Source organism: Porites lutea, chromosome 7, assembly GCF_958299795.1.
Source record: "Porites lutea chromosome 7, jaPorLute2.1, whole genome shotgun sequence".
Lineage (NCBI taxonomy): Eukaryota > Metazoa > Cnidaria > Anthozoa > Scleractinia > Poritidae > Porites > Porites lutea.
The window spans coordinates 12,288,743-12,312,503 of record NC_133207.1 but is presented as its reverse complement, the minus strand read 5'-3'; the positions used below and the strand labels follow the sequence as shown (position 1 = coordinate 12,312,503).

The window sequence follows — 23,761 nt, the reverse complement described above, 5'->3', positions numbered from 1 at the left end:
TTTAAAGGGGATATAGACCAATAGGCCATTTGCATTAGTTGATCACATGATCAACTTTGGGTGAACATGAAAACAGTTTGCTTTTGAAAAATTTTGTTAGCACAAGCTGAAAGAGCATATTAAAATTAGGTGACCTGTAATTTTCCAGCCCTATTTCTCAGAAGTAGCGATTGCAACGGCTGCCGAAAATTTAAAGGGTTTGTATGAGAAAAACAGCTTTTGCCACCCAGTCATACTTCAGTGGTTTTCCATACAACTCCTTGTAAATTCCACAATTTTTAAAACTGTCGTTAAATTTTCCCAAATTTAAGGGCTCAAAGTCCGTGTTATAAATTAAAAGGAGATTTGAGCCCGTAATGTTTAAGAAAATATTTCACAACAGTTTTTCGAAGTTTTTTCTTTTCGAATTTCGAAGTTTACAAGGATTTGTACTGAGAACCAATCAAGCGTTACTGAGCAAAAGTTGTCTTTCTCACACAAACCCTTCTAATTTTTGGCAGCCGTTGCAATCACTACTTTTGAGTTATAGGGCTGAAAATTTACAGGTTACCAAATTTTAATATACCTTAATAATAAGGAGTCCTAGACATGTTTCTTTCGTGTCTGTACTAACTGGATTGCACTTACAGAGAATGGATTTCTAATTAAGCAGAAAAAAAGATTTATTCCTCCCTGGCTATTCTCAGAAGATTGTCAGGAAAGCCAGCTTTGCACAATTTAGTTTATGAGATTAAAAGCACCTCATCAGAACCATGCACATATGCACAGAAAAGGTCTATGGGAACTTAACCAGATATGCACAGAAATGTTCAATGGGAACTCAACCAGATATGCACAGAAATGTTTTATGGGAACTTGACCAGATATGCACAGAAATGTTCTATGGGAACTTGACCAGATATGCACAGAAATGGTCTATGGGTACTTGACCAGATATGCACAGAAAAGATCTATGGGAACTTAACCAGATATGCACAGAAATGGTCTATGGGTACTTGACCAGATATGCACAGAAAAGATCTATGGGAACTTAACCAGATATACACAGAAATGTTCTATGGAAACTTCACCAGATATGCACAGAAAAGATCTATGGGAACTTAACCAGATATGCACAGAAATGTGCTATGGGAACTTGACCAGATATGCACAGAAAAGATCTATGGGAACTTAACCAGATATGCACAGAAATGTTCAATGGGAACTTGACCAGATATGCACAGAAATGTTCTATGGGAACTTAACCAGATATGCACAGAAATGTTCTATGGGAACTTGACCAGATATGCACAGAAAAGATCTATGGGAACTTAAAATAGCCAGGGAGGAATAAATCTTTTTTTCTGCTTAATTAGAAATCCATTCTCTGTAAGTGCAATCCAGTTAGTACAGACACGAAAGAAACATGTCTAGGACTCCTTATTATTAAGTTCTCTACATTTCAGTCATGCTTAGGTCGAGTGTACATCTCCACGGATTTTACCGCTGAAATGCTTGATTATTTGAAAATTGAATCTGTCAGTCCTTATTGCCACTGTTTTCCAACTTTAAATCTTCAAGTGCAGAGTATTTTAGACTATAACCTCTCTGTGATTTGGTCAGACTGAAAAATCTTTCACACTTTGAATTTAAACCTAGACAAGACATTTACATCATGTTCAAAAAGAAAGCAGAGCTGTCAGAAATTTCAACTACTTCACATGTGAATTCAATGCTCAAAACATATGCAAGAAAAAAGAATTGATGTGTTGATTCAAAACAATCCATGAGTTTGCTCTGCATTGTGATGGGTCATTTTCAGTTCAGCCAGATGGACTCAATATTATCAGCTTTTCATCATAAGGAATATATAAGCTTGTGTCTCGTACAACAGAGCAACAAAACTTTTTAGATCTCCATACTGTCCTAACATAAAATACTTCAGAGAACAAAATAACCCTCATCTTTCCCCCATCTGTCCATTGAAAGTTAGGATATTCTTTTAAGGTTATTTCTTACAGGTGGCTCTAACAGTGGCACAACAAAATATTGCTTGGAGGGGGTGGGGGAGGGAAAGCTTTATTTTCCCTTCTGATGTTGGCAAAAAGTCAGAAAGTCTCTTTGACAAAGTGTCTCAACTTATTTCGTTCTTATTTTTGCTACCTTATCCATCTACTACAGTTATTTAATGCACTCTATTTTTGTAGAATGTATTTTTTTATATTTAACACAACTGGGGGATCTAATGGGAAAAGAATTAAATCCTGCAAAAAGAGAGCCCTGCAATAAAATGAACCATGACTTTACTCCCTTTTAACAGAAGTACAAACATAATACAAAAATCTTTCCTTTGCACTTTGAATGCAAAACATGACAAAGAGTCTACAATAACACTAATACTTTAATTTTTTTTACAAAACACATGAAAAATGTGTTTTGTAGCAAAAAAAGAAATTATATTATTCCTCAGGGTGTGACAAACAGAGTCTGCAGACTTGCAGACTTTCATTTACTTGTCTAATCAAACTGATGAAATCTGCACAAATCTAACACGCCACAGAGGTGTTGTGACCTTGATTGGAGTTAAAGTTTACAGTTGAAAGCATGAATCGCCTTTGTTTATTGCAGAATCAAATATGAACTTGCCTGATCAAACCACCGTGCGTTATTGAAATCGTGTTACATACCTGTTAAAATAGTATCCAATTCTCCGGACAATCATGGAAGGTAATGACTGTGGATGAATAATAGTTACTATATAAGATATAATAGGTCCTGGATGTCAAAAATGGCAACTGGAAGTTGATATTTTCTCTTGTTCAGTGTTCTGACTTGACAAATTCATACTGAAGGAGTAAAAACAAAGGCATTCAGATTTGTTGTGTGAGAAGTGTTCTATCAAGTGGGACATTGAACTTGTGGTTGCCATTTATGACGTCCACTCTGGACCATGTCCTCCCTTCCAAGACGCAAAATTTCAGGGACATATCTAAAACCAGGAATCCAGAAATGGAAACAGAATATGAATAAGAAAACGAATCTCACATTGCATAATTTAAGTACAATCCAAAGAGAATTTTCAGGTTTTAGTTTGTCTTTGCAGTTCCTTTAAATATATTATTGTTTATGTGTCACCAAACGAAAATATTGCCCTACGGGTTAATGTGATTTATTGCACTGCAAGCCTGATAAAAATACTTTTGCAAGTAATTTCAATTCAAGAGTTTATGGGTTAAATAATACAGTTAAACATTGCCTTATTAGCATGCATTCAGGTCTCAAACCACACTATGTCATTGTCCCCAAAAATAATCAACATGTAACCTATCTGACATGACCACAGTTTCCGGTGTTTTAACAATAAGTTCAACTTTTTCACCAAGCTGAATGCTTTTGGAATAGCTGTGTAATTGTGTTTGTGACAACGTCCATATTGTATGTTGAAGAGGCTTATTAAACATGACCTATTATTTTGATGTAAATTATCAGTGCAGAATCAAGCAAATGCAACTACAATTTCCCTTCTCTTTGTATGCCACTATGCCTTGATTCTGTTGAGAGTGGGTTGTATTTGATAAATAAAATTGAAGCCTGTTTAAGACAACCCAGAAACGACACTTGTGGCAAAAATGGCGATGCCTTTCACTTATATAAAGACATCTCTGTTGAGTTAAAGGAAGTCTGTCTCCATAATAACTTAGTTCTATCTAAAGGACGTAATCATAACTATAAAAAAATTCTCAAATCTGATTGTCTTTCAACTGTCCTGATTTCAGCACTAACAGGACAGTGAAATAGTACAGTACACATCATGGCTGTAATTGGACAGTATGCACCATACAGAACATTGCAAATTCGCATGTAAATGGATTTTTTCACTGCTAGGAATTTCTGGTGTTTTAAGTTTAAAATAGCCTAAACTATCACAAATTTTGTCATAATTATGATTAATTGGTAAGAGAACATTGTGTTGTCCAGTTTGGTCTGTAATCATACTTGTGACGAAACAATTTGGACTCCCACTATGCCATGGTCCGATTTTGTTAATTACTTGTATGATTACAGACCAAATTGAACTCCACTCAGTCATATTAGCATTATTAACTGTCGGTGATTATATTTCCTGCTTTGCTGTCCCATGAGAATTTGTATTCAGTAAAGAGGTAGAATGAAACAGTGATTAATTATTCCACATTGGTAATAATTTATTGATATATTCGAGGTAAGCACCTACATACATTGTAGTACTGATGATGTAAAAACCTTTTTACTAGCCAAAATTGTCTATGTCATCAAATGAAATTGTTGTAAATTGACAGGGAGTCTCCTCGATAAGCCCAGAAAGGATTCTGAGACTTCCTGTTCAATATTGTACTTATTTCTTAAGTGCAGTTGTGTGTACCATCAAAATATTGCAACCTTACATACAATATGGACCAAATCAATAAATTAAGGTCTGATATTCTGTCAAAGCTTCGTAAAATCATCTTTTAAGAAGTTTGCTGCATGAATCTTCGAAAATTGACATCGATCTGTGTTTGCTGAATCCTCCAAAGCATTCATCTTTCAGAAGTTTGCTGTTAAATTTTACTTTGGATTAAGCCTTCATATTTTTCAGCATGGTTTGTCACTGTCTTTGGAAAATGTCTGCGACTACTGGTGCATGTATCAAACCGGGTTTAGTTCGGCGGCTGTTGTGCCACAAAGTAAATTTACCGAGTTGTGTAGCTCGGCAGCCGTTGTGTCACAAAGTAAATTTATGAGTTGTGTAGCTTGGCAGCCGTTGTGCCACAAAGTAAATCTACCGAGTTGTGAAGCTCGGTGGTGCCATTTGATCATGACTTGTTATATTTTTGGCACCGGACAAACGAACACTTTAACTCTATGTTATTTATTAGGAAAAACTTATAAACCAGCCCAGAGTAGCGCCACTCTCGAGTCACTGAAATCAACACGCTCGACCAAATTACTGTAAAAGTTATTGACGTGAGCCTTACACACATTCCATTGAAGGCTTTGACAGGGTTAGTGCAAAGTTTGAATTCAGATATGAAAGCTTTTAAAACAATAAATTCAATGTAATTCATTTTGTCAACAAGTTGATGATTGGATGCTCTTAAAAATAACAGAGGATATTATCCAAAGAAATGTTTTTGAAGCAAGAAAAAGAATCCCGGGTTAAGTACTAATCGGCCTTTGAGCGACTGCGCCCTGTAACTCATGCCAGTAAAACAAAATGTTCTATTTACATGCCTGACGCACTCTGGCCAGTGTCTCCTCCGATTACAAGCACTTGACACCGAACGATATGATATCTTTTCAAAACCTTCATATTGTGATACACAGTTTAAATAGAGGTTTCGCTGTATGCAACCCTTATGTTCAAAATATGCCATAAACATATATCACAACCACCCTTCCTCCTCAACTGCTACCTGTACGCCTAACAAACATATTGAACGCACTGTCCCAAGCTCCGATTACTCCTAGTATTATTGCTAATATTACTTTTTTTTCAAATCAATCACTTGGAACCGTCTTTCACAGATTCCGTCTCCGTCTCCGTTTCTGTTTCCGTTTCCGTGATTCCGTTTCCAGATTCCGGGTTCCTTATATTAGGGCTCCGGAAAAACTTTTACAATGTTTTCACAAAACTTCAAAAACTTCAACCCTCATTGTTCAAAGGGAACAATGTTTTTTAACACTCGACCAGTTGATATTTTTATATCACTGTAATTTTGAAAGTTTCCCAGAATAATGATGAATAGATAGAAACAAATTTTTCACTCGAATGTGCAGTGCAGTGCATATTTGTGATGAAACGTAATGCCACAGGTATTTTACAACATTTCTTCCTCTTTTAATGAAAGCCGGTCCAGCGGAGCATGAAAAGGCTAGGTAAATCATCAAATCTATATATCTGAGGAAGAGACCTTACCTTTTCAACAAACAGCCGTCCAAAAGGTCACCGCTAATTACACGTGTAGACAACTGACATCACTGGCTTGCTGAGTGACCGCTCACTATTCTTTCTTCTTGATAGGAGGGGGGTAGGTGGGGTAAAGGAAGGGAAACAAGCAAAAGGGGAAAAAGGATTTTGAAAAAAACGAAAACGCAGCGGAAAAAATTACACAATAAAGATACAAATAACAGCATTGCCGGGAATCGAAACTGGGATGCTGCTGCTGGGTATGTGCCGTTGATCTCTCAGAACCCCTACCCCATTATAGTCTATTCTGTGGCCAAATATAGACCCCATCTTAGTCACTTTTGAGCAAATGTAATTTTCGCGATCCCAACTTAGTAACCTTCTGTTCATTACCGGAGCAGGCTCAAATTTCACGACTTAAGGGCGTTATGGCAGATACAACATAGAGGGTCTAGGGGTCTTATAGGGGGTCGACCATTCCGCAAACCGCTTTCGTCTTCTCCGAAAAACCGAAACCGCCTTTATGGCAGTACGAGTATTACAATAACCGTTTTTTTAACAATAACTTACACATTCCTTTCTATATGTTATCTTTCTCCTAACACAAATCACAAGATCTTAAGAACAGAACATCTTGTTTCTAATTTAATAACACGCGAGTAAATATTTTCGATATCTTATAAGCAGTTTACAAATACAAATAATTTACGTCGTTTATACCGAAGCATAAAATACAGATTTCGAGGGTTGGGTGGCTCGCGTAAACCGTTTGTTCTTTCTGAAATAAATTTAGGGTCATTTAGTGACAAAACAAGTGTGGGAATTACTTTACCGTTTAATGAGTCTTGTCTCACAATGTCCCTTGTGATGAGAAGTGCGATGTTTCGACTGTATGCTCCATTCTGGCTATCCCTTGGATAGTTATGCGTAACCATGTAAAGCACGATGCTCCGCTATGATTGGTGCATTTAGATCATCGATGATCAGCAGTTCCCAAAATGTGGCAGTCGAACCTTTGATCAGTCTATTGAAATGTATTGTATAAATCGTCCATTGAAACGGATTGTCCTTCCAAACCTTGATCGGCGTCCAACTTGAAAAAGAGTTTCAGAGGATAACTGCGGTTTATCGTAGTTATGGAGCCTTACTCCATCCTCGACACAGTCATTCCCGTCACTTTCGTCCGAGTCGAATTCAATATCTTCAACTTCATCTTCACTTTCATCACTGTCTGCAGAGTTTGATTCGACGGGCTGAGGGGGAGCGTCCGATTTGTCGTGGTTACTACCTAGTCTAAGCATCACCCTGTGAACTCGCAAACTGGTTTGATGATAACAAGCGGGTGGTGAAGTTCCTGCCTCCGCCATAGTTGTTTCTTGGCGCACGGACGTCTGCCTGACCGCTCTCCCGTGAACGCTTGCGAATTCTGTCAGCTTCTGGCAGTCATCTAAGCTCAGCTTACGAGCAGGAAGGGATTTCATTAAAGGCATTTCTTGAAACTGGATCGTGCCTTCTGGTAGTGGATACCATGCAGCTCCGAGGATGACTAAAGTAGAATGCACTCCACGTTGACAATCTCTTCACACTCTCCTTCTCGCAGTCTCCAAATGAACGACAATACTGCAACATGGGCAAGACGTCACTTTGATATGTGTCGTTGAATGAAAGTGTTCGACGTCTAGCGTCATACAGCTTAGTAAACTGGTATCATAATAATTGATCTGCTTCGTAACCTCGTTTAGACGGTTCAACCCTAACTGAACCAGCCGTACGGAGTCAATAGTTCTCGCGGCAACATTTCCTTGAGGACCATTCGATGTTTTCGGAAGATGAGTATTTACCTCATGGTAAACAGCCCGTTCGTTTTCTTCTAATAACACACGGCAGTTTTGTATTAACCCCAGTGCAGACTAAAGGTTGAATGTTTCACATGCCTTGCCTTTATTGCGAACTGAAAATCCCTTGTACAAATCACCGATATACTTGTATATCTTATGGGTCGTTGGATCACTGAAGATGATGTCGCAGTCTCTTTTTGTGACTTGCGATGGATAGCAACCATCTCGTTCGTTGTCAACCACACGGATAGGATCAACACCACAATTTTTGAAGTCAATCATTTCAATTCCAAGATTGGAAACAGCAAACATTTTCCGCGAAACTATGCAAAGGCTGGACTCTGCTCTCCAGTTTACTCTGTAAGAAAAGAGGCGTTGGATAGAACCACGCCTGCCAACTCCATCTGGCGAAGTTTTAACGGCAACAATGGCGTTTTCTGTAATACTTGTTGCATACAATAACTCGTTGTCAATAATGCAAACAGAAGAAAATTTCGGTTGATCGCAGCTGTCGGAACACCAAAAGTTGATCGTGGTAACAGGTTCGAACAGATTCCCTCGAACAGATTCCCGTCCCTTTTTGTTGCAAGATTGTAATGAGGCTTAAGTGGCTCAGTAGCATAATTACACCTGATCTCACAGTATAAACTTCTTGCTCTTTGTTACAAAAAGACTCTCATTTGCATGAAAATTTGACCTGCATTGACTCTTTCTTTCCTTGTCTTATCCACATCGGGCCAAGGATGAAATTCACAGTTTTTCTACCACCCAAATGTCAAATAGTGTTGAAAACTTCAGCTACCTCTCGGTCATACTCGTTACAGCGATTGTAGTAAATTTCTATGACATCTGTAAGATACTTGCAAAGAATACCATTTTTAGAGATGAATCGAACACATTGAATTAATTCGTCAAACTTATGACAGAGAGGGTCTGTTCTGTCCACACTACATCTCTTTCATCCATATAAAGGTCATGGTGTACGTCATTAGAATCAGAAGAACTAGACGACTGACCTTCTCTGTCATCCTAGTCGTTGGGCATATCTTGATTAGCTTCGTTTCGCATGAAATTGTCCTCTTCAACAGAAGAGTTAAAAGAGCGTTCACCAGCTGTATGGAGCTTTGATATCTAAAAAGGAAAGCAACTTGACGACTTTTTTACAACAGAAACATTTAAAGCAATTGAGACCAATCACAGTCTATCATTCAAGGATTTATATTCCACAGGCCAATTGCTGTTAAGTTTCTGTATGTGATAAACGGACCCGTAAAAACTCTAAAATGGGAAAACTTGGTCGGCAACCAGCTTAAAAAAAACCCAGCCTTTTGTATGTAAAACATTATTGTTTATTCTTTATAGTGGAGTCAGAAAAGTTAGAGACTGATCATCTACTAATAACAATGTCCAAATCCAAGACCAACAGTAAATTTGGCGAGGTTGATTCTTTGGCAAACGCAACTTGGGCTGGTTAATCTCGCACTGATTATATACGTTTTACTGCCTGAAAAGTAGATGGCATTTAGATTTACTTTGAGCCGAGCTCCTGGTCTGATAATCCCAAGTAAGAATCGTAATCGATGGCCTCAACAGCTTTAGGGACGGTGATTTTCTTTCTTTTTTCCGGAACTACGCTACCACGATCTCTAGTGAGCATTTCATCAATTGTCCGGGTTCTTTTTGATCGCGGTTGGTTTGATTTTGCAGCACACGCATCAAAGTGCTCTGGAAATGAAATTGCAAATTAAATTACTTTAATGGCGTCCGTTGATGAATTTTCCTTATTACCACTTCACTTCAATCACGGACCTCTGCGATCTTTTCTAAATGAAATTAGCTTTTTTCAAAACACCCGAAACTTCTTCTTAGTTTTGGAATACCTTTTGCTCAATTCGAACCAATTCAGTCTTCTTTTCCAGTAGGGCATAGGAGTTTCAAAATATCGATTCTCAAAATGTACGTACCTTCCATCTAAAGGATTTGAACTTATAGCAAGTTAATTTTGGCCGGTATTTCAGGGAGACCCTTTGTTTCCATCCCATTGCTCGAATGCTTTAATTTACTTCGCCCTTTCATCAACATCAATTTCTATTACATATGATAAACAATAGTTCGATCTAAAAACATGAACTACGACATTTGAACTGGCCACTGAGATTTGTGACTCGTCACAATCTTTTTCATACGAGGTTGAGCAACTGGTTGATCGTACAAGAAGTAACTCCTTTACTTCAAAGCACTGTCGTAATACTCATTTGTTTTGAGTACATTTACTCGTCCTCTCCACAGCCACTTGAATGTTTTCCTACACTTTAAGGGGAGAGTTGATAATGCTGTCGTTGCTGTCGAAGAATCTTGTGTGCTTGATGTTAAGTCTAGAACAGTGCTGATTATTTCTACCGGTCGTGTTCTTGAATCTAATGGTTCTTTAAAAGCCAGATATCTGTTTTGCAACTGCGAGTACCACTTAGCTTTTTTCGTCCCGAAGATCGTTTCCAGAAAGCACGTCATTCACGTTGCCCTGTATTTCTTGCAAAGCTGGAAGAAGCGGGACAGGCGAAGGATTTTGCTGTTTCAGATATTTTAAAAGCTCTTGAGGAATATTTTCTTGAAACCTTGCTTGGTTGAAAGCCTGCCTCACTGGGAAGGATGTTTATTCGAAGTCGATAATTATCCTATGTAGCCTGCGTGGCAGGCGTTAAAAGGGGAAGAGGAAGGGGGAATTTGGGCGCGCGAGGGAGAAAGGAAAAGAAAGGAAAGTTCCCCCCCTCCCTCCTTCTTCGGGCGTGGTCTCGCGCCCTAATTCCTTTCCCCTTGCCTTTCGAACGCCTGCCACGCAGGCTAAAGATAATCAAAAGGGCGATCCCGCGCCTATTTGAAAGATTGTTTTTGATTAGCTGGGAAAACAATACTTGGGCATTGTCACACAACAATGACCCTATCCCTGAAAACAACGGAAGTTCAGATTAAAGGGGACCAGTGAAATAAGAGGTTTAGAACGGAGCAGGTCTACTGAACCTCTTATTACTGATTCACAAAAAGAAATCAGTTTGGCCCAGATACATTTGCTTGGCTTATACTGCGGCTAACTTTCCCCTGATTAAATAGATTCTGCACGATCACGCCTAGTAAATTCGATGATGTGAAACACGAGTAAAGACGTTAACAATTCGCTTGCCTTTACTGGCGTCAATCATCTGATCATCAAACACGACCAAATTCCGTTTGTTCACATTAAAATAGGAATCCTGCTCCAAACTCTTAGGAATTCCCTTGACGAACTCAATGTGTGGCATGGTGACTAGCATTTCTGTATACGCAGGCTGCCATCGTGAATAACACCAAACGATCCTCTCTGGGGGAGAGGGGTCGGAAAGCGTACTTCTGGTTTGCTTCATACTATGGCCGCTTCCAAAGATATTCTTTTCTGGACTCCTCACGGACAGTTAATTCCAAATAAACCCGTTATTCCCGTAACAAACATCGCCGAGCTACTTGAATATATGTTACTCCCACATACCAATGACGTTACCAAACCTCGTGCTCTGAATACTTTTCTGGATGGACTTGTGAGGTTTAAGCAAGAACAAAAAGTTGCTTAACGATTTAATAGAAAAGGAAAAAGGCTACCGAAATGCCGAAAATACTTCCGATAACGAGAGTAATAATGATGAGAGTTGAAAATCAGGAGGAGCAGGTGGAGGACGAAATTTAGAAGACAAGGAAGTGGTTTCTGAGAATGGCGTTGAAGATGACTCCAAAGAGAGCGACAAGGACACTGAAAACTACAGTCAGGAAACAGAAAGTAGTAGCCCTGAAACGTCCACCACTTTTCACTCTGAAAATCCCTTTGAACACTGCGAGAACTCTAATGTGTGCGGAACATTGATCATGAAATGTCGTAAATGCTCTTGGCACGATATTACTACAAAATTTGTCCTATATGCGATCACCAGATCCCCGAGGAGAGAAATTACATCAAAGAGGGTTTTCCTCTGTGTCACGATCGTGAAGCAATTACACACAAAAACGCGAAGACGTTGGAAACCAATTTTTATTCCCCTTTTAAAGGGGAGACCGAAGATCAAAACGGTTTTGTAATAGTCAGTCAAAACTGAAGTAGAGAGTTTTCAGCTCCACTTTGTGTATATGTGTCTGTGTTTTGTTTATATATCCGATTATTAACGCTAAATAGAATATTTCCCATTCGCGTGTAGTGGAACAGGCGTTCAAAAGAGCTTAAAGCTCATCAACATTGGTAACGAAAGCCATAGTGGTAGAAGGAAAAAGGTTTTCTCAAACAAACGACCCCGGAAAAATATTTCCTTGGCAAAGCGATTGCAAGAAAGATAGCGCTTTCAAAAACTGGCCGCCTTTATGTCGAAAACAAAATAGATTATACATGAGCCAATCAGGGTTAAAAGAGACCGGGCAAGCCTAAGCAAACCTATTGTTTCTATTGTAACCTGAGATCAGGCCCAATTTTAGCGGTTCTCATACATTCTCTCTAACGGCTACCGCTAAAATTGTTTTCGTTTCGCCTTGCCAGCCGGAATGTTATTACAAAGCGAAACGAAAATTGAGCCTGATCTCAGGTTATTTCTATTGTAGTAGACAGACGCTCATTTAGTAAACCTATACCGAAGTAGTATGCAGGAAGGCAACGACTAGACACCTACTACTAGACACTGACTAGGCACTTAATTAGTATGCAAGAGGATAGTGACTTGACCTTGCTAGATACCAACCAGACACCAAAGAGGCTTAATTCCAATGACAGTACACTACTCCTGTTAAATTTTAAAATATTGCGTGGATTGTATTGTGAGACATTAAAGGTGTAATTTTTGATTTATTAAAAAGACATTTGGCACAATCAGTAGTGGGGCAATTTATCCCAGGTCTCTTGCCGTTACTGAGTTTAAATGATCTTGGAAACTGATTTAGACAACTATTTGAATTCTTCTGTTTTTCCTCCATACGCTACCCTGCGCCACAGACGAAACTAAATTCTGGTAACGTCCGTCTGCGAGACAGCGCCGAAATCCTTGTTCTTGGCCCCACCTGTGTACCACTGAGGATTTGAGTATGCGCGATGATTGGCCTGTTAAAAAAACGACTGTCAATTTGTCAATCAGGTTGAAAGGAAATTCGAAACGCACTCCCGGCAATTCGTTGAATCCGTTGGGGGCCCAGAACAAGGATATTGGCAGTGGTTCGCAGACGTTACTTACCGAGGTTAAACTACGTCTGCGACGCAGGCTACCATACAGTGTATGCCAGACGGAAAACAATGGTTTGTTCTATAATAGCTAATAGGGAGAATCTTGGTTGAACAGTTCACGGAGTTCTGTACCAATTTTGTATATATACTACGAAAGGAAAAATATCTTCAACTGCGAATGCTTGTTGGGGCCTTTGCTCTCAGGATCGATAGAACGTCCTTGGAGTAGCGGTTTACCATAAGGGCAGAGCTTGACTCCTCTATGCAGTAGGGACATTGAAATTGTAGTCCTCCTCTTGTCGTATTATCTAGAACTTTATATTTTTCGAGCCTACATCTTTTGGGAAAAATCGTGGAATATAATGGTGGGTTGGGATGGCAGTTGTAAAGTGAGTTTCAACTTGGTATTCTAAAGGGCATATGAACTTGCTAATTGATCGCTTTATAATTACGTCGACAAGACAGACAAGCCTTGTATGCTTGATGCCATTCTTTTAAAACAAATGACACATATCCTTTTTCAAATATTGAAGCCAATCCTTAAAATTTTATTCCACGTTTTTGTTATCGTTATTTTGTATTTTGTAAACTTGAAAAGACGTGACGTTAAACAAAATACAGACTTAAGTTCAAGCAATTTTACATTTTAGGGTACAGTAGAAAAGTCACTTTTCAGCCCATTTACACAAGCAAAAAATATGGCCAGGACACCACATATTTTGGCACCATGCTTGCAAAGTTTCGGCACGGCTCGAGCAATTACCCACTTCCACACGCATCGGTATCAAACAAAGTGGTACCCCAACTTTTAGGGGTGCCGAGACTACCTCGTGGAGGTAGTCTCTGTTGTTTTTACAAAAATGGTGGCCTCTAAATAACTAAAGTAGAATCGTGGAATTGGGTAGTCAAATGAGGGCACAGAAACGTCAATAAAATTATGGGTAGGAGAACAGAGTTGCTCTCGTTGCAAATAGCCACTTTTGAATTTGTGCGGAGCTGATTTTCAAAATACTTAACTATTACCGACTAGAAAAACTGGACATCAAAACATCTAAAACTTTAAAAAAGACACAAATCTTACTGTCACTTCTTTAGTAAACTTTAACGTAAATTTATCGTTTTATCCTATATGAAAGTATCTAGGACAGCAAATAAGCTTCAATATGATTTCCTTTCACTCCTGAAATATTCTTACTAAGCATTATGGTTAGTACATCACTTCCGGGGTGCACATACCCTCCGGTATTTGTTTGACATTTCAGTCACAATTTCTAGCTGCTCCTTCTAAAATGCAAAAAAATGGCATATAAGCGGTACATGCATATTTACACACTTTTTAAAGAAATATTGAGAATGTAGAACAAAAGTCCTATTCATTGAAATATTAGGAATTTAACCAAAAACGAGGACGGAGGTGGCGAGAACTTCTCTTAAAATTGAATTCACGCTGTTTTAAAATTCAGCGCTTTTATTCCCTGTCGTTTACAGTTGTAGAAGTTGGTAAATTTTTCTGTACTTGAATTCTTAAAGACTTTATCTGAGTTTAAAAAAAAAGGGTGAAATTAGGCAGTTTCAGACGTCGTGGTCGTGCAACGACGACAAAGAAATGTGCAAAAAAATTAAAGCGTGATGCATGTGCAAATTAGAGTTTGGTTCCTCTCATGAAAAGTTCGGCGACGTTTGGCCTTGGCCTAAATTTTACATCCATCTGCTTAATAATGAGCAGCTTTGTCCACGTGTTAGCCCAAGTTCCCCTTCTTAAAGAATACTCTTTCAATTTCCTCTTTTCCAGCCTAAACTCCGACCTTGTCGAAACTGAAAAGACTTGCAGGTTACACAGACTAATCATGAACTAACTCACACTAAGAACAATGCTCAAAGGTCAGTCTCGCGCACACTTTCAGATAATTTCGATTTAGTAGAACCAGTTATCGACAATTTCGCCTTCTTTACGCGGAATGATTTGTTAAATCTAGCCTCCATTTTCACAGTAATTTCCTGAAAAACTTCAGGAGATTCACCATGCTTTTCCAAAACATGTTTAACTAGCGCCTTCAGCAGGTCAAAACAGTGTACAACCTCTCCTGACCTCAACGGTATGTCCATCTCTCCTAACATTTCAGTGTTTGGTTTTGGAAGTTTGAATGGTTTCTTCAGAGTAGCAACGAACTCCGACAGCTGAGCTAACGGAAGATATACCTTACCGTCAGGAACAAACTCCCCCCACGAAACATAGAAGCTGTTAAAGTTTTCCTGAGTGATGCAGAAATCCTCGATCTCGTGAGCACGGTACACATTTTCGAGAATGATAGCAATGTACATGTTGACGATGATAAGGAAAACAATTACGATGTAACTGACCAAGTAAAGAATAGCGCCAAAGGAACCGCAATTGCCATGGGGAAGATTCATGTAGTTAGGATCACAGTCTGGCGGTTTCAGTAGCAAGGAATCCATAACGTCATTCCATCCCGCGCCAGTTGACAAACGAAAGAGTAATGACAACGAACTACCAAAAGTCGCGAAGTTTACAAGGTCATTTAAGCCGCCTTCTTGTTTAGCATGTCCAAACGCTGACATGCCGATGATTCCGTAGATAAATATCACCAAGAAAAGAAGTGCACCTACGTTGAAGAGAGCTGGTAATGAGATCATAAGTGCCCACAAGAGCTGACGTATTCCCTTGGCAAACTCCACCAGCCTTAGAAGCCTGGCAATTCTAAAGATGCGTAGAACGCGAAGAAGACTGGGGCTGAACATATCTTCATTCACATTTACCTCCTCAAGGATGATCTCTGTAAAGACGTAAACCAGTTTTTTAGTCAGTCTGCAGCAAAACGATGCACTAGATTAATCCCGTATCCACTCAAACAACTCTTGGGGAGAAAAATTTAGTACAGACATTTTTGACGCATCTCAAACCAAACCCGACTTGTCAAGGGATTAAATGAGGAGATTTCGTAGTAATCAGTCGGGAAAACTCGTAAAAAAATGTAAAAAAAAGGGCGGCCATGCTGCCTCAACCAGCCGGTCTCTTTTTTTTCTATACCGACCATCCGGCCTGCAAATAACATGTACATGTAAATGTTGTTTTTAATGAGGAAAGAGCTGAGAATCGTAATTGCGTTTGTTTTTAACTTTTAAGAACGGTGATAAATTTCAACAATTATGATGACAATGGAGGAAATACGTACCCACAATAGAGCTGATAACAATAATAAAATCAAACACATTCCAAGCTTTCTTGAAGTAATGCTGCTTCAGTGCAATAACCTTTAGTATGGCTTCCAAAACAAAGATACCAGTGAAGATAAAATTGGATACACGTGATCATGAGTTAAGGAAAGTATTTATATAATTCTGTAGCTTACCGTGTTACTCATTCTGCGGATTGTTATTATAACTGAAGTTTTGACCACAAAATATTTTTAGGAAATCTGGGTATTAGAGGAAGCACTAAATTAGCATTTTCGATACTCATTTACTTGTTTTGGAATAAATAAACGTGGGTAACGTCTTAATCTTCTGCCTGTTTGTGATGGAACGTGCAGGAATCACCAGAGGTTACTGTCACTTCGTGGGCAAGACTATGATAAAGTTTAGCTGGGACTTGGCAGAGATTTGGGACTACCCAACTGTAAAAAGAAATACTAACATTTCTCTCAAAACGATGTTAGGCGTTTGATAATTATATTTATACTCTGCCTTTTATGTGTCCGTGGACTTCACTTCAAGCATGAACGGAAAGTTTAGTACTTTAACTTCAACCAAGAGCAACTTTAATAGAAATTTGTGTCCTATACAAGTGGATATAAGATCGCACAGATTAAATGAATTATATAAATTAAAAACCGCTTTTTAAGGAAATAGAAAACAAATGAAAAAACTTGTCGTGGCAATTAAGAAATGGTAAACGTGCAGCGTGCAACCATGGAGTTATGGATGCACGCGGGAGGTTGCTAAGCACGAAAGAAGCGTAAGAGTCGCACGAGGCGATAGCCGAGTGCGACTCTAGCTTCTTGAGTGCTTAGCAAACCTCCCAAGTGCATCCATAACTCCATGGTTGCACAGCTGCAACGTTTACCATTTCTTTTATAACATAATCAAAAGAGAAAAACATTATTTTCCATTTGCCTTCGGTTGAGTCATCGGTCCGAGTTCATGCCTGTGCTGCCATCTGCCCGCGCGTAAACAAATCAGGTTCTAATCTATGTTTTTCAAAAACTTGCTTTTGAGTTTTTCTTTCGCTGAATCAACCGTTCTCCGTCTTCAGGTAAATTGCAAAACGTTTTTTGTTGTTATTCTGAATGGCATCTGTCTACTTGCTATTAATATTATAAGGGTAAAAACTTTGAGGGAAAACTATAGCTGTGCGCTATAAACACCAACTAAAATAAGCTAAAACTAAAATAAGTTAAAACTAAATAAATGAAATAATTATCAAGCTTATTTATCTGACAATTTTTGAAATAAACATAAAGTGGAAATGAGAAAATTTGACTGTAATTCCTTTAGAATAACAGGTAACACTAATTTTAAAAAGAAATTAACTAGCTTTGTATCGAAATCTATCTGGGGAAATCCAGCTATGAAAGTCAAACTGAAATTCGCCGACACAGCCGGGGCTGAATCTTTTTTTTTTCGACCGTTCTCTGAACGACTGTTATGAATGAACACTGAGGAACAAAATAATACACACAGAAGTTACTTTTTGAAAAATTTATTTGAAAACCTAAATGTTTCTGTACTCAAATGAAATTCGCTTATTCCAGCGTAATGTGCCCGTTTAAACTCAACTAAAATTTTTAATCGATGCGATGAAAACTTCACAACAAAGCTGTCTCGAATTTGAGCGTGTTTCCTAAAATATTTGCTTGAATTTAGTATCAGCTTGACCAAAAAGTCAATAACACAATGCTAATTGATAAATTTACATTTCAAACAGACTTTCTCTTCTATAAAAAACACACAAAATGTACCTTAAATCTTCGCTCGCTCGATTTTCCTTCAGCCGATTCTAGCCGCGAGGAAAACAGTGATTAATTCATCCAGGGCAAATTTGTCGCTTGATCTTTTGTCTTTTTCCCTTCAAAACGACAGCTTAGTATTTCCTTCAACTTCCACTTTTCATCTGTGCATTTCATCGGTGTATTTTACCGTCAGGAGGGGAGATTTGTTGAATTTGCCTAAATTTTACCGCGCTAGCTGGCGTGCACCCACGGGCAAATGGTAGTGGCTAACTGACCAATCAGAGCGCGCGATTTAGTTTTGTTATGTTATAAAAGGATATGAAGTACGGTGGTGACCTGGGAGGACTGTCTATAATGTTGAATCATCATCATGACCATGTTGCACATTATCACTGTCATAATGGCGACTTCAAATTTATCCCCCGTTACCACATCATATAGCAGGCCGATCAATCTTTTCTGTGGAACATATAATCAAATACACATAAAAAAGCACGGTAAGAGGCCTGGCTCTGGGCATCCGGAAAAGTAGTTGTATAGATGATATCAAGTGTTTTATTCCTCAACCAACAATACCGTCTTCAACTTCTTAAAGGGGCTATGTCATGGTGAGTATTTTCAGCCATCTTTGCCATGCTTAGAATCCTAAAATAAGTATATCTATACTGTAGTAGCTAGTACCTTAGGTCGAATCTCCTTTGAAGGTGGTTTCTTTCTGGCGGCTTCTTTAAGAAAACTGACCCACTTTCTTTGTGAATCGGTCAGCAACATACCCATGCTGCTGATGTCCTCGTACTAAGATTGAAAATTAAAGTACAACAGTTCGTACGTAAGAGCGTCCAGAATAAATAAGGTAGACAAATTATTCGCTAGTTTCCAATGTTTATTGAAATATTTTTATTCGCAGCATAGGGGGGTAAAACTTAATGGCCTCTTTGGTTTTTGTCCACTCTAAAAAAAGAAGACCTCACGAATGACGTTAAGGAACTGAATACATGAGTCTGGCTGGCCCGGTTTCCGGGCTGGTTCGCTTTGAAAAGATCGCAGCGCGCCAATTAAACGCAACAGAAATATAATTTATTAGTGACTGCATGAAAACCCGGCCAATCCGGTTATGTGGAATCCGAGCTAATATCAGGATGAAAAACACCGGCCAAGCGAGCCTGCTCGGCTAACTCCAGCTGAATTGCCTGCCCGTTAACATAAATTTGTATCAATCGTAACATGTACACTCATCATCATGTGACATTCTAAAGCTCAACATTCTTGTTGTGTTTTGGTCATGTTTCTGTGAAGTTGTATCTCTAATACTTTCAACCGTTCCCCGTTGAAGGTCAAGAAGCACCTCTGTTCTATTTCCTCAAGAAAGAAGGAGTGTTAATTCAGTTATTACGTCATCAAAATATTTTCCAGTTCATCGAAGGGCTCGCAGCAGCACGATCAATGGAGGCAAGAGACATGCGCATTGAGAAAAATGTTTCGGGCGCCACTCACGTTCATGACGAAATTACTAATGTTTATTTTGTTTTAAATGGATGTAGATGTGTCAATGTTTCGAATAAAGCAAATCGCACATTCACATCGTTTTGTCCCAAGACAACCCTTACATGCACCTTTTTCTTCAGTTCAATTCTATCACTTTTTTAAATAAAGGGGAGAGTCTTCAAGGTCCTACCTACCTAGGTTTGGGAAAAAACAACGAAGGATACTTTACCTTCTTTTTTAAGGTGTTAAAGTTGTCAATAATGACCCCTACAAACAGGTTCAGCACAAAAAACGAACCCACGATGATAAAAGCAACAAAAAAGCAGTACGCCACCAAGTTGTTCTCAAACTTCGGCTGCATGTCCACCTGAGAGGAAGTACATTTATCAGTTACATACGTTACAACGATAAAATGCAAATGACAAAGAGTCATCTCGCAACCTTAAAAAAAGCCATCATGATAATGATAAATTTATAAATACTACGGTGACGGACTAGTAACCAAAACGTAAGGCTAGTAAAAATTGTATGATATAAAAAAAGAGTGTTGTAATGTAAGTCTATAAATGGCAAAACTACACAACTTAAAACTACTCGACCATGTTTAAGATCAAGTCACTCTCACACCAGGCACATGTTAGCCCATTTCCGGGGTGCTCGCGTAAAGCAGTCAGGGGACCGTATGTCTTAAGGGGGATCCCAAAGGCTGAAATGTTACATCATCTCCCCTAACAGGAATAATTTAAATGAGTCTTTGTCACCTTTTAACTTGGCGCCCAGATCTGTTTGTAATGGGTGTGTGTGAAACAGTTTCTGTCGGACTCGATTCTCATTTCACTGGACTTGGCGCTTGCTTCTCCGATTCAGCTGCCATTGGACTAGGAGGAGAGTCACCGTGCTGTCCACGTATAGGAGGAAAAAACTTGGTCTTGGAGTCATGGGACAATCATTTGCAACTGAGATGATCTGCCTTCTATTTTTCCAGTGAGCAAGCCCATGTAACGGTCTTACGCTTGGCGTGCTCGGTGTACCCGAGTCTACCCTTGTCAGTTTTCCCGTTTGTTGTGATTCCAGAGATGATGTTATGTGTACACTCTTCTTTGACAATCATAATTCCTGCTTTGGCAGTACTTCAGTTTTGCACCATTTCCTTTCACTATTCGGACAAAATCGCGCCTTGTGCACAATTACAAGTGGAGGCAAATCGCTAATGTGATTGTGTTAACTAGACTTGGCACTTCGCCGTCGCTTATGAAGAGTTTTCAGAACACGATCACCATCCATCGGCTGAGGTAACCAAGAGACGCCGATGAGTTGGTATCATCGTTCGTGGTCGTCGACCTCATCAGCAACTGTGCAGAAGATACGCCAATATATTCAAATAGTGAGTTGCGATATTTCAACAGTCCCTTAAATGGATCAGCTTTATCTTCTGCTGCAGTCCTCCTAAGAATACGTTTTGCAGTCCGTGCAGCCCTTTCTGCTGCTTCATTTGATTGAATATCCTCTTCAAGTTGTTGACGACACAAGTCGGCTGTGGTCTACCCAAGCGGGGTGATTTCAAAGTACTTGAAAGTCGGTAACTACCAGGTACGATTGGTCACATTAACAGCCGCCAGTTCCAACAATTTGTCAAGGTAAGCCTGGAATATTGTTGGGGTATATTGTCTCTCTATGTTCTTAGTTGCGGAACGCATTTCAAGCTCGACAGGAACTACTTTGTCCTTGATTTGGGCAGTCATTGAAAGCCAGGAAATAAAATTCCAGGCAAATAAAAGGCTCTTGTTCTCTTCTATATATGCGCTGTGTATTTCATGTAACTCATCTCACAATGGTTTAAGTAAAACGCCATCCTCTACTCTCAGCTCATCCCTGAAATTCCAGTATTCTCGAGGAAGTGTACTTGAGCTGTCCTTGAATTTTCTCAGGGTGCTGCTTTCGAATCAAATTTCCTCAACAAGATTTTTACTCCGAAAATATGTTCGCTGACTGGTCTATTTTCACTGAGAAGGGCTCTGCTAAGACAATCTGAAATGATCTGCTGTTTTCCTGGTACATAGCCAGCATACCTCAAGGTCATACTTGGTGGCTTTCAGCAGCACCCTCTGTATTCTGGGAGGGGCCTCATTCAGTGGCTACGATTGACTAGAGCGTTTTGTGATCTATCTCGACAATAACTTTCTCTACCGAACACACGAGTAAATCTTTCGCACTCCCCACACAATAGCTAGCAGCTCTTTTTCAATATTTGCCTACAGCTTCTCAGAGGCAGTCAATGACTCTAAACGGAAAGCAACTGGTTTCCCCGGCCATTGTCTTTGCTACTGGCATCAACACTTAGAACTGTCTCTTTCCTGTTATCAAAGTAAGATAACACAGGGGTACTAGTGATGACCATTGCGGTTACTCCCAGACACATGCTACACATTTCTAGGTCTCTGTAGATTAGCCTCGCCTTTTGCTCAATGAACTTGCCCAGGTAATGCAGTTCCTAGAATTCAAAGCACACCTTTTCCAGTAAAAGAAGGCATCTCACTGATTGCTCGAACTTTATTAGGGACTGTTATTCGGCTAAGAACAAAATAAATGTTCAACATAGCTTACTTCGGGAAACCGAGGTTTCAATTTTTGGGAGTTGAACTTCAGTCCTACTTCTCTGCTCCTATCCAGTACTCAGTTCTCAAATTCTGGGTAGCTTCTGTTGATATTCACCAAGTATCGGGAAATCGTCCACTATAATCTCCACAGGATCCCCTTCGAGGAATTTTCCACCGACTCCGGTAGATATCGATCTCATGAATGTTGAATGTTAAGAGCTTTGCGCTTTTATCATCAACTCGCAGTTGTTAGTACTCACCGCATGCATCAAGGGAAATGAAACTTTTAGCACATGAAAGTCGGTTAGCAAATTCCTCCTTCCCCGTAACCATTGAATAGTGTGGTATCTCAAGTTAGTGCTTTTTTAGGTTCCTTGGGTCGATACAAATTCGAAGATCATTGTTTGATGGTGGAGGGTTCTTCTATTTTACTTTTCGTTTGTCAACTATTAGTATAGATAAAACTTACGGGGACTGTTTCTCTTCTTTGATAGTAGTCCCACCTTCTTCCATCCTTCCATCTCGCGCTGGTTCAAAGAGGGCAATTTTTCCTGGGAGGGCGTACTACCAGATGTTTCAAGGGATCAGCTTACAAATGTACTTATTACTAAAACAATCTTCATAGTCCCTCAACACAAAATCAGTTTGGAAAACACCTGGCCTGGCGTTTCTTGCACAGATGGTTCTTAATTTCTGACTGTGGAGTATCTATCAGTTCGAGATTCGCAATTTTTTTCTCTCGAGTGCCCGATACACTATCCAGCACAAGAGATCCAAAATATGTGCACATCGTTATTGAGCGAAAGCTCATAGTCCAATAATACACTTCAGCATTTAATTCTTTGCACACCCGTGCAAGGTGGCCTCGTTACATTTGTCGCATTTTTTTTTTCAAGTGCAAGGCAGAGAGGTGGCTGAGTAAATGAGTGCTTGAACTTTGAGTTTTCTAAGAGGCGGGTAAAGTGAACGTTCGGTACCAGTAAGTGTTTATGTGTAAAACGCGTACTGCTGGAGCTTGGCTGCGTCGAATATACGGCAATCATCATGAGCGTTTTGCAGCGTCAACCCACCTTGCAGTTCGTCTGGAAAAACCTACTCCTGACACCATATTATAGTATCAGTCGATAAAAGGTGAAACCAGAAAACTTCAAACTACTTGATCTTACGCCAAAAGAACATGTATACAACTCCTGGGGCGCCCTTGCAAAAACAGCCAGGGGACCTTATGTCTAAGGGTTGTTCCCACAGCTCTAAATGCTTCACGTTGTATATGGCGGGAGCTATCCATCCAGTTAAAAGAGGGCTAGGTAACACCATGATCATAATCAGGATAGTGTCCGCCCCTTTTAAATAATTGTATGGAAAATGAGGAGATCTGTACTAGGTCGTATCAGCTCCGATAAGAAAAATTGGCCTAAATTTTTACTTTAGTTTAACAAGCGCAACAATTTTATGTTCCTCTAAGAAGAACTTGATACTCACCTTAGTCGAGTCCACTGCGTCCTTCATAACTTCCATCCAACCTTCAAAAGTAGCCTAAAACACGCCATATAAGCACAAATTTCAGCTAGAGACGTCGCTACTTAAGTACATTGTACTCCTAACAGAATGAGCGCTAATTACGTAGACGTGGTACGACGAAAGGTCCCGCTTAGTGTCCCTTGAAAACGGAAACACAACTAAATGTTTTCGAAACGCCACAGCGACACCTATGACGTAGATTCATTCTCGTAAGGGAA

General features: G+C 39.4%; 1 protein-coding gene across 1 annotated transcript in view; it reads right to left on the bottom strand.

The window, feature by feature from the left end:
• Positions 1–12,674: 12,674 nt before the first annotated feature.
• The window catches only part of LOC140944452 (sodium channel protein 1 brain-like), a 31,962-nt gene continuing 20,875 nt past the window's right edge, over positions 12,675–23,761 (bottom strand). The window contains exons 20-25 of the mRNA XM_073393594.1: positions 23,505–23,558; positions 19,655–19,792; positions 18,622–18,735; positions 18,262–18,399; positions 16,165–16,297; positions 12,675–15,765 (exon numbers count right to left, since the gene is read on the bottom strand). Coding sequence (XP_073249695.1) covers positions 14,846–15,765; positions 16,165–16,297; positions 18,262–18,399; positions 18,622–18,735; positions 19,655–19,792; positions 23,505–23,558 — 1,497 coding nt within the window. The 3' untranslated portion in view covers positions 12,675–14,845. The remainder of the gene's footprint in view (positions 15,766–16,164; positions 16,298–18,261; positions 18,400–18,621; positions 18,736–19,654; positions 19,793–23,504; positions 23,559–23,761) is intronic.